This window comes from Scyliorhinus torazame, chromosome 7 (genome assembly GCF_047496885.1).
Source record: "Scyliorhinus torazame isolate Kashiwa2021f chromosome 7, sScyTor2.1, whole genome shotgun sequence".
Lineage (NCBI taxonomy): Eukaryota > Metazoa > Chordata > Chondrichthyes > Carcharhiniformes > Scyliorhinidae > Scyliorhinus > Scyliorhinus torazame.
In genome coordinates this window covers 34,576,444-34,588,692 of record NC_092713.1, presented here as the reverse complement: position 1 = coordinate 34,588,692, position 12,249 = coordinate 34,576,444, and the positions used below count along the sequence as shown (strand labels likewise).

Here is a 12,249-nt window from a genome sequence, read left to right as displayed (position 1 = left end):
TAATCATTTCATAGAATTTCATAGAATTTACAGTGCAGAGGGAGGCCATTCGGCCCATCGAGTCTGCACCGGCTCTTGGAAAGAGCACCCTACCCAAGCCCACACCTCCACCCTATCCCCATAACCCAGTAACCCCACCCAACACTAAGGGCAATTTTGGACACTAAGGGCAATTTATCATGGCCAATCCACCTAACCTGCACATCTTTGGACTGTGGGAGGAAACTGGAGCACCCGGTGGAAACCCACGCACACACGGGGAGGATGTGCAGACTCCGCACTGACAGTGACCCAAGCCGGAATCGAACCTGGGACCCTGGAGCTGTGAAGCAATTGTGCTATCCACAATGCTACCGTGCTGCCCATTAATTTGATTGGATATTTCCCCCCCCCAAGATGCTGTTTGCCAATGGGTTATCAAACAAAGTCAATCCCCCCTACATAGATGTGCAAAGCTACAGTCATCCCATAATTCACTATTACGTCACAAACAAAGTTTAAATAAGGAAATCACATTCTTGGTTCAATGAGCAAATTAACTATTTTTTTTTACATTCCCATTTTGGTTATCAACATGGGATAACCAAATTTGCCCTTTGAACTCAATTCCTGACGCTATCTGTGATAGAAACCAGTGCGGCAGTTCAAACGTCATTATGACACGTATACAAACATCACAGTTCCAAAATCTCTGCCACCCTCCCCACCCCCACCACCATGAAAAAGGTTCTTTAGAACTACTCTGTTGACAGGGGAAAACAAGTAATTATGGGGCATTAAATTTAATGACTTCCACATTATTAACTAAGAAGCTAATCTCCACTCTCCAAGCATTAAAAAAACCCTCAAAGTTTACTTCAAAGGATAAAATACCAGAAGAGTTGGAATAGGCACTGTACCAACAACAGATGATGTCTGTTGCCAACATTCAGCAGTCTACATCCAGCAGCCTATATCCATGACAAAACTTAGCAAGTTATTCAGTAAACCACAGCTCACCAGAAATCACCAAGAAGGGACACAATTATCTAACCCATTAGATGAACATTAGCACTGCGGCCTCACGGCGCCAGGGACCCGGGTTCAATTCCGGCCTGTGGTCACTGTCTGTGTGAAGTTTGCACGTTCTCCCCGTGTCTGCGTGGGCTTCCTCCGGGTGCTCCGGTTTCCTCCCACAGTCCAAAGATGTGCACGTTAGGTGGACTGGCCATTTTAAATTGCCCCGTCAGGTCTAAAGGTCAGGTGGAGTTACAGGTTTAATAGGATGGGGCGGGGTAGTGGGCCGAGGTGGAGTTCTCTTTCAGAGGGTTGGTGAAGACTTGATGGGCTGAATGGCCTCCTTCTGCACTGTAAGAATTATATGACTCTATGATTCGAATTAAAACATCAATGAGCTGAATTTTAAAAAGTTATAAAATCACTAGATAGACTGAAGCCTGATTTCTTGTCCTATTAATGAGTTTCTGGGTGTATTTAGACTTGACAATTATTCTGCCTGGTACAACAGCCTCCATGGGTAATTCTGCCATGTGAGGCTGACTATTCCTGGCCCCATGCTGCCGGGTTTGGAAAAGAGCAGCTAGGACAATAGGGGCAGCCACGACGGGACAGCTCCATAACACATTCCCAATACCAGGGAAGCTCCTCAGTGGTGGACTAGGAATGTACTTGGATGAGGTTGGCAGCCAGTTAGCATAGTTAAGGCCACCTTTAGGGGATGCTTTTGCATCCTTGCTGGCATTTTGCCGTCAGGTGCGGAGGCTGCCAGCTCAATGGAGGTGGTCTTGCTGCTGCCAGTGGCCCCATACCCCATGGTCAGAGCCATGGCAGGACAGGCCCCTCTTGTGGCCCCAACATCTTGTGGCCCCTCTTGTGGCCTCAGAGGATTTCCCCTTCACTCTGAGGGGTTCAGCAGCTTCTGCCCTGATTATTTTTTACTTCCCTCCATGCGTTGACGGGCTGCCCTGTCCCTGAACTGCCTCAGCAGTGCCCACCTCAGTCAAGGCTGTCGAAACTCCCGGGTTGTCACTATTTGAGACCGCGGAATGGAGGTGGCAATTTAGGAGGAAGCTGCTGGTTTCAGATGTACAGGGCTCGGGGCCCCCACTTGGTACCAATATTGGGATTCCGAACCCCCAAACAATCGAGCCCACAGTGTTGCACTCACTTAGAAGCGTGCAGCTACAGAGTACATGCAATAATGTCAATGCTCCAGCCTATAAGTATAGTGAAACGTTCTACAGGACATTGACCTTTTTCCTCTGTCAATTATCTATTCTCTCCTAGTCTACTGAAGCTAATAATTCAGCCTAGGAACTGTTACACTGGTACCCGCCCATCATTCACGCATTGTGTATCTGATTATTGGTGGATACCACAGCCCAAACCTAATGTCCACACATGGGCACTTCTCCTTCTCCAGGTACCCGGTTCTAAGAGGGTAATGGCAACCATGGACCCCCATTGGGTTGGTCCATTAGTATGCTTGACAAAGTGCTGCAGTGATTTGGCCATTGTCTTCTGCAGTATGGCCGACCAGGAAACTCTCCCACTCTTACCACCAGCCATCAGGTATATTGGAAGGATTTACGGGCTGATAATCAACCTGTTTTGCCATGCAATGAATGCACCTACTATGGGCTTAAAGCCCTGAAATTGGACTTGAGTTGCTGGCCCAGAGGTAGGGACACATCCACTGTACCACAAGACCTCAGGCACTCCGGGGTAGTTTTACGGGTCGAAAACCCTGGCAGAGTTTTATTTTTCTCTCCTTCTTAATCCAAAATCCCAGGGTATTGCCGCTCTGAATGTGAGGAGCTTAATCAGTGCAGTGTAAGAATCAGTCTTTCCTCGTGTGTATGGTTCAGCTTCTCTCTGAATGAACTAGCTGAGCCATCAGGCAAGGCGTGCCTATACTTTAATCACTATCCACAAATCTTTACCCCAGCAAGAATACCCTCTCACCGTCTGGAAAATAATCACTTCACAAATGTCTGGTGCAGAAGACACTTTTAAGTGATAGTCAGGTTAAATGGAAGAACAGAAGAGGGATGTCTCGTTGGTGTGAAGATGTGTAATTACATGGGTTTCTAATTACTAGGCTGTCAGACGCATACTTGCGTAGAAGCACAAATTAACGTGTTTGGGAGCCTGCAAATTACATTGAAAGTAATTTCGAAACTCTAAAGGGAAAGGAATGATTTTGGTACGAGGCACATTCCCTTTTATACATTAAATTGTCGATTTTCACTTGAACTTGAAAACTGCTGAGAAGGGTGACATGTTACTGAAGCTTCTCGTTAATTGTGGTTGGCTTGCCAACCAATCAGTACCATTTTCTCCTGAAGTATAAATTGTTGTGACCATTTGAAATTTGGCATTCTTGTATTTGTCCTGACGAGTCCAAAATGAAAAACTTCAGTAACATGTCTCTCTTTTCAGCAATATTCATTGTCATCTTTGTTCTGCTTTTGATACTCTTTAGTATGGCCCACTCCAGTGATAGCCCTCATTTTGTGAATTACCCTACTAATTCACAAAGTTAGGTATGGGTAAAGAAGGCCATTTAAAGTCATCATCGAAGAACCACCACACCACAGCATCTAAATGATTCCAGAGCAGTGGTGGGCAACCTGCGACCCGGGGGCCACATGCGGCCCACGAGACATTTTTTCGACCTTTGCCCACACACACGCACAGTTGCCACATTCTGCTGGTTTCCATTAGGCGTAGATTTTTCCGACCTAAAGCGATGGCAAGTAAAGTGATGTCCATGCTGATTGTTCACAACATTGACTGTGAGAGCCGTGCGTTACCTCTGCGTCCAAAGTGTACTCTTTTTTTAACCCTTTTAAGTTCTATATATATGACAGTTCTATTAATATTTGAACATTAAGCATTTTCTATCACTCTCTGTGAAATATTCAGCGTGTATTCAATCTTATTCCTGGGTCATGGTTAGTCAACATGCCTGATGTCAATCCTGCGGGCCGTTGAGATGAAGTGAAGCCACTCATGCACCCCCCTCACGTTGCCTATCACTGTTCCAGAGTCTTTACTTTCACAATTCTTTGTGGGAAGTTTTGTTGGAAAAGCCTCCCGATATCGGCCCCAAACTAACCTATCACCAATTTCAATCTTTCTCCCATGGTCACTATTTAGTTTCAAGCAGTGCCTCAAACGTAGTCGGCAGGATTTTTTGTCCGTTCCCGCCGATGAGATTTTCCGGTCCCGCCGACAGCAACATCGGAAAGCAGAATACTGCAGATGCTGGAAATCTCAGAACTAAGATTCTTTCCATTTTTATTTGCCTTCTGCGATTGCACTGCTGACCTATCACATATTCCCAATTTCTTTCACTGTCTTCATACGGTATGGGCTCTGAAATTCCCTCCCTGCACCTGTCTGTCCATATATCCCTCTCTCTCCTTCTTTCTTAAAACAAACCTCCTCGACCAAGCTGTTAGTCACCTGTCCGAATATCAACTTAAGTGGCTCAGTGACAAGTTTGGTTTGTGAATGTTCCTGTGGCGCACCTTGAGCTGCTTTACTGTGTTAAAGGTGCCCTACAAATGCAAATTGATGCTAAGGCCCACACCTACAACGATGAAGGATAACGAGGATTTCTCAAGAACTTTCCTTGGAGCAGAGAAAGCTGAGGGGGGACCTGATTGAAGTGTATAAAATTATGAGGAGCATAGATAGAGTGGATAGGAAGGAACGTTCCCCTTCGCAGAGGGCTCAGTAACCAGGGGGCACAGATTTCAGGTAAGGGCAGGAGGTTTAGAGGGGATGTGAGGAATACCATTATAACCCAGAAGGTGGTGGGAGTCTGGAACTCGCTGCCTGAAAGGATGGTAGCGGCGGGAACCCTCACAACATTTAAGAAGCATTTAGATGAGCATTTGAAACATAGCAGCAGACAGGGTTACAGACCAAGTGCTGGATAATGGGATTAGAATAGATTGGTACCTAATGGTTGGCACAGGCAGGATGGGCAGAAGGGCCTCTTTCTGTGCTATAAAAACTCTGACTCTATGGCCGCAACTGGAGGACCGAGGAATCCAGCCCAGACTTTGTCAACTGAAGAAATAATTTCAAGAGAGAAGTGGGATTAACTAGTGGGGAGCTAAGAAATGCAGTTGATGGGGTTTTCAAACAGTGTTTAATAGGAGGGAATAGAGAAGAAAAGGAGCAGGGGGACAGAGTTCCAGCGAGTTGGGTTAAAAAGGCTGAATGACCTGCTGCTAATGGTGCAATGGGAGAGGGACAAGTGATAAACAGTAGGGGTCAGGATTGAAGGGCTCAGAGAAGGCCAGAAGGATGGAGGAAGTCTTGGACAAGCTGTGAAAGGGTTTATAGGTGAGAAACAAGATTTTAATTCAATGAACCAAGGTATAGGGAGTCAATGTAAATTGGAAAGCTTTCAAAAACACGTTTTCTAAATTGAGGACAGATATTCACTCCTGTATTTGTCCCTAATTTATATTGTTCAATTTATCAAATAATAAGATTGAACCTCATAAATAAAGCCAATGGGCGGGATTCTCCCATTGGGCGGCTAAGTACCGACGCCGGTGTAAAAACGGGAGTGTTTTACGCCGGCTTTGGCGCCCGTTTCGGGACCCCATTCTGCGGCCCACAGTGGGGTAGCACGGTGCTGGAGTGGCCCTCACCGCTCCAGCTGCCAATCCCGGCCTGAACCTGGCGCCGCGGGGACCGCGCATGCGCAGTTGGGCCGGCGCCGACTAGCGCACGCGCAGTGGCCTTCTCCCCCGCGCCGGCCCCGACGCCAAATGGTGCAGGGCTACAGGAGCCGGTGCAGAGGAAAAGATGCCGGGGGTCCAGGCCACTACGGAGGCGCCCCCCCCCCCCCGGGGTCGGAACCCCCCCCCACAGGCCGTCCCCGGACCCTTCAACGCCGCGGTCCCGCCGGCTCAGAGGACGTTAGAACGGCACCGGCGGGACTCGGCTTTTTTATGACGGCCGCTCGGCCCATCCGAGCCGGAGAATCGGCGCGCCAGCCCGTGCTGGCCCGGAGAGTCGGCGCATACCCCGACCGGCGGCGTGCCAACCACACCGGCCCCAATGGCGGCGATTCTCCGCTCTGCGGGGGGTCGGCAAATTCCGCCCAATATATTTATAAAATTCTGTTCAAAAATTGAAATGCCAGTAATATTTTAAATCTATTCAGCACCCAAAGCATCTTCCCAGAATGGACAAGCTCCGGAGAAAAGGCAAAGTATTGAAAGGAAACCATCTGCTTGTGAGGGAAAACGAAATGGAGAGACAGTGGCAGGAGGTACAGATCCTGCCCCCACGATTGACAACCAGGAACTGGGTGGAAATGATGGAAAAGGCTCCAGGCAGATCAAGGGTTCAGACCTGATTAAGCAACAGTTCAAGGCGATGTTTATCAAAAGATTCAACCATGCTGTTCGCAGTCAGAAGGATTTCCTGGCACAGGTACAATGAAAAGTATCAGGTCTAGGCTAATCTAAGCTATTCCCAGAATGTTCTTTTGCCTTGAGCTCAATGCACATTGTTTGCAGCGCGTTGTAACTTAACGCACAAAGACTGCAGTAGCTTCTAATAGCACACAAAAGTTAGACAGGGACTCGCCCTGTGTAACCAGATGGGGCATGTCCACACATTGTGTCTTTTTCAACTACACAAAGTTTGGGGGACAACCATTCCCATGTGCATTGCCTGTGGCAATTCCTTGACCAATCAGAGTTGAACTGCCTGGTTTGAAATGAAGCAAAAGCTTGGCAGTTAACCGTTCACTATTGCAATCACTATGGCAATGCCTCTACCAATCAGAGTCCACTTGTCAACCAATCAGAATTCTCTTTTCATGCAGTATAAATTGTTGTTGCCTTTAAATGTCCTGGTGTGTGCAAGATGAAAAGCTTCAACAGTATGTCACTTTTGTTCAGCAATATAAAAACATTACTGAGATTAAATTGGACACCCAGCCATCCCCAGCTCCCGTCCTCACCCCAGTACAGGGTCTCAAGTGACTCCCTCTTCTCCCGAAAGCACTGACCTGAGTGCTATGTTCTGTGTTATGGCCGTAGTACAAATGCACACAGAACATCTAGTTCTTTCACTAGTAAGATCATTTATTAACAAGATTAACATGTGGAAAGAGAATTAATGAATTGTGATACAGACAGTAATGAATAAATTAACTCCGTGAATTATCCTGGAGCTGCTTCTAGTGCGACCATCCTCTTATACGACTTATCTCAAGTCACATGGTAGATCTCTATTGCCACCAGCTGGTTGGAGGTCGCATCGACAACTGTGTACATTGATGGACAACTATATACAAAACTGTGCAGAGACCTATCACTACTCAGTTGGAGAGTCAGTGGCCTTCCCACCTCAGCCACTTCAGCATCCCTCCTCCCTCACCCCACCCAACCCAATTTAATGGCAATCGGATACTTAGCTGATTGGCGACAGGTTCCTCTGTGTCTACAGGGTGGATGTGCCACCTCCGAGACCTGCCACTCAGAAGCGGGCAGCTCTCCAGTACTGGCAGTGGCACAGGCAGCAGTGGCCACTGAATGGTCACTTAATTAGCTACTGAGGGGCCTCAATTGGCCTCTGGTTGGGAAGGCCACCCTTGACCCTTCCTGGGGGAGAGTCAGGAAGGCGATGGAGTCTCCATCCTGCATCTTCCCACCTCATTACATAGCAAACCCACCCCCCCCATCCAATACTACTCCCAAGCTCCCAGTCCTCCCTGGGAGGTGGGGGAGGGTACATTAAATTCCACCGTCTGTGTTTCATGCCCCCTTTCCTGTTTTAACATACAGTACTCCTTAAAACCCACCTCTTGATCGAGCACTGGGTCATCTGACCCAGTGGACCCATCTCCTTCTGGGGCTTGGTGTCAAATTTGGTCTGATAACACTCCTGTAAAGCACCGTGGGCCTGTCCCTATGTTAACGATCCTATATAAATGCAGGGTTTTGTTTTTGTTGATTAGACGCCATTAGCTGTAAAGCAGTTTGGGGCATCCTGGGCGGGATTTCCCGTCTCGCCAGCCGGTCAATGGGGTTTCCCCATTGTGGGCTGCCCCACGCCTTCGGGAAAACCCGGGCTGCTGGCACAGCGGAGAATCCCGACAGCGAAGAATCCAGCCCCGTGTCTTGTGAAAGGCTCTGTACTAATGAAAGTCTTTACCTCCCCCGCCCTGTTCTTTTTAATTTGCCTCTTTCAGTCTGAAGGCAGCTGTCATGATATGCAGACATGCAGATAATGATATACAGACAGGCAGCTAATGAACACAGAGAACAGGACATGACCAATGAGCAGGCAGGACACTCAGGTGTGGTATCTCACTATAAAAGGCACGAGGCACTCACACTCCGCCTCTTTCCACGATGAACATCTACAGAGTGAGTCAGGGTGTATGTACAGTATCACACCTCCAGCACGTGGCTAAGAGCTAGTCTGGTTCAGTCAGACAGAGTAACCACACTTAGGTTAGCAGAGAGTCGAACTCAAAGATGAACTGTGCTAACTGTGCTACTGGTTCAATAAATCAGATTGAACTAATTTCAAGGTCTGGAGTATCTTTTGGTTAAAGCTGCATCCAGTTGCAGCCTGTGTTATCCCAGAGTACATAACACATCAACAGCCAATACGTTCTGAAGAGAAATAGGGACCATTCAGATCGGCAGTGACTTTTGAACCATTCCCGAGTCATTGAAACCACCCTCCTGGGATATTGTGACTGAGTGCTGGGCTGGGTTGCCTTAAAGAAGGGTCAGGCAGACCCTCTGAAATACTATCGAGTTGTTGGATAGCAGTACCCATTCTTTTATATCACACTGTAAGTTATCTGCCTAGTTGGTATCACATTACATATTGTCGTGAGTTTCTTAAACTCCAGAGACATTCCCTGAGAGCCCCCTGAGTCCCAGAGACAAGATGGTTATGAATCATAAACTGTGATTTTGCTGATTGCGAGGATTTGCAACTGATTCAATGCCGAGTTCAATGTCTTCCTTTTTAACAGTTTCTCCTTCCTGCGAGCTTTGTGCTATTGGCTCTGATCTTCTCGCTCATAATCCCTCCGTTTGGGGAGTATAAAAGTTTAATGATTCACCCGTGGATGTACGGGAAACAGTATACCTTCTTAAGGTAGGATTGTTCAAATTGATTTTTGATCATTCCATGTTTGTTTAACATTATGTGCAATTTAATTTATAGGCCATAACAAAAACTAGTTAAAGATCGCATCTGTGACATCCCGGATCAATGGTAGCTCCCTTTTCCAGGTCTGGCAGCATCTGTGGAGAGAGAAACAGGGTCACCAAAGAAATGTCTGTGCATTTCTTCTTCAGAGCTAAAGAGTGATAGATGGATTTTATACTTGCAGAGGGAGGTTAAGGGAAGTGGGGCAGAATAGAAGGTCGGGGACAGGTGGGAACTAGGGAAAGATTACATATAACATAGAACATCCAGTGCAGAAGGAGGCCATTCGGCCCATCGAGTCTGCACCGATCCACTTAAACCCTCACTTCCACCCTATCCCCGTAACCCAATGACCCTTCCTAACTTTTTGGTCACTAAGGGCAATTTATCATGGCCAATCCACCTAACCTACACGTCTTTAGACTGTGGGAGGAAACCGGAGCACCCGGAGGAAACCCACGCAGACACGGGGAGAGCATGCAGACTCCGCACAGACAGTGACCTAGCGTGGGATCGAACCTGGGACCTTGATGTTTTGAAGCCACAGTACCAGCCACTTGTGCTACCGTGCTGCCCTAACAATGTCAAAGATGTCATGGACACAAGACAAAGGAAGTGTTAATGGTAGCACCAGGGACTGAAGAAGGTGCTGATTGTAGCCTTTCATCCCTCGCCCTTGCCCACATGCCCACATCCTCGTGCTGCTGCAATGTTCCAGCTAAGCCCAACACAAACTGCAGGAACAACATCACAGCTTCTGATTGAACACATTACAACCTTCCGGACAAGTTCAGCACTGTGGGCTTTCTCCTTCCTGTTGCCCTTTCCTTTGTTTCCTTTGATTTTCCCAATGCAAACACCCCCACCCCCCCATCCCTCCTCCTCCACCCGGCCATATTGACTTGTTCTTCAGTTTTGCGCTCACTGAGCACTGACCTTTGTTGCTTTGCTTTACATTCTGCTATCTGCCTTAATGCCACTATGAGAAACTTCTTTAGTACTTCATGCTGCCATTAACACTCCCTTTGTTTTGTATCCGTGATATCTTTGTCCTTCTCGCCTTAGCTTCCACCTATCCCTGAACTTCTATTCTGCTCCACATGCTCCAACCCCCCCAACTAAATAATCCATCACATTTCTACTCTTGTTAGCTTTGAAGAATGGTGATATGGACATGAGACGTTGGGAGGGATTCTCCAACCCCCCGCCGGGTCGGAGAATCCCCAGGGGGCGGCGCCAATCCCGCCCCGCCGCCGGCTGCCGTATTCTCCGGTGCCGTTTTTCGGGCGGTGGTGGGGTTCACGCCACGCCGGTCAGGGGCCGTTGGCAGTGCCCCCCCCCCCCCGGCAATTCTCCGGGCCCCGATGGGCCGAGCGACCGTCCATTTTTGGCCAATCCCACTGGCGTGGGTTATGTATGGTCCCACACGGCGGGCCTTGGAGATACGTTGGCTGGGGTGGTCCTCGGGGGGGGGGGGGGGGGCTGTCAAACCCCGGGGAGGGCACCCATGGTGGTCTGGCCCGCGATCGGGGCTGTGCTGCGCGGAGATGAGAACCCCCCCGCGCATGCGGCAAAACACGCCGGCGGTTCCGCGCATGCGCGAACTCGCGCAGTCCCTTCGCCGCCGGCTGGAGCGGCGCCAACCCCTCCGGTGTCCACCTAGCCCCCGAGACAGGTGAGAATTCCTCACCTTGGGGGCCCGTTGATGCTGGAGTCGTTGGTGCCGATCTTCCTGCCGGTGCGGGGACCGGAAAGGAGAATCCCGGCCATTAACTCTGTTTCTTTCTCCACAGATGCTGCCCGACCTCCTGAGTTTATCCAGCGTTTTCTGTTCCTTTTTCAAATTTCCAGCAGTTTTTTTGTTTCTTTTTTTAATGCATCCAGAGTACTGGTCAACATTCACCCCTCTCCCATTGTCACTGAAACAAATTAAGTGGCCAATCAACTTTTTTTTTTAAAATAATATTTTATTGAAAATTTTTGGTCAACCAACACAGTACATTGTGCATCCTTTACACAACATTGTAACAATACAGATAATAATGACCTTTTTTAAATTTAAACAAAAACAACAACAAATAAATAAATATTAAATAACAAAAAATAAAAACTAGCCCTAATTGGCAACTGCCTTGTCTCAGGCCACACCCCCCCCCCCCATCCCCCCCCATCCCTCCCCCCCCCCAAGTTCTGGGCCGCTGCTGCTGCCTTCTTTGTTCTCCCCTATCTATCTTTCCGCAAGATATTCGACGAACGGTTGCCACCGCCTAGTAAACCCTTGAGCCGACCCCCTTAGGACGAACTTAATCCGCTCTAACTTTATGAACCCCGCCATATAATTTATCTAGGTCTCCACCCCCGGGGGCTTGGCTTCTTTCCACATTAGCAATATTCTGCGCCGGGCTACTAGGGACGCAAAGGCCAAAACATCGGCCTCTTTCGCCTCCTGCACTCCCGGCTCTTGTGCAACCCCAAATATAGCCAACCCCCAGCTTGGTTCGACCCGGACTCCTACTACTTTCGAAAGCACCTTTGTCACCCCCATCCAAAACCCCTGTAGTGCCGGGCATGACCAAAACATATGGGTATGATTCGCTGGGCTTCTCGAGCACCTCGCACACCTATCCTCCACCCCAAAAAATTTACTGAGCCGTGTTCCAGTCATATGTGCCCTGTGTAATACCTTAAACTGAATCAGGCTTAGCCTGGCGCACGAGGACGACGAGTTTACCCTGTTTAGGGCATCTGCCCACATCCCCTCCTCAATCTCCTCCCCTAGCTCTTCTTCCCATTTCCCTTTTAGTTCGTCCATCATAGTCTCCCCTTCGTCTCTCATTTCCCTATATATATCCGACACCTTACCGTCCCCCACCCATTTCTTTGAGATGACTCTGTCCTGCACCTCTTGTGTCGGGAGCTGCGGGAATTCCCTCACCTGCTGCCTCGCAAAAGCCCTCAATTGCATGTACCTGAATGCATTCCCTTGGGGCAACCCATATTTCTCGGTCAGCGCTCCCAGACTCGCAAACTTCCCAT

General features: G+C 48.5%; 1 protein-coding gene across 3 annotated transcripts in view; it reads left to right on the top strand.

The window, feature by feature from the left end:
- abca4b (ATP-binding cassette, sub-family A (ABC1), member 4b) overlaps positions 1-12,249 on the top strand; it is a 188,486-nt gene that overhangs the window by 107,472 nt on the left and 68,765 nt on the right. For all 3 annotated transcript variants that reach the window (XM_072510537.1, XM_072510536.1, XM_072510534.1), the window contains 2 exons: positions 6,194-6,465; positions 9,035-9,159. In XM_072510537.1, the coding sequence (XP_072366638.1) occupies positions 6,194-6,465; positions 9,035-9,159 (397 nt within the window). The remainder of the gene's footprint in view (positions 1-6,193; positions 6,466-9,034; positions 9,160-12,249) is intronic.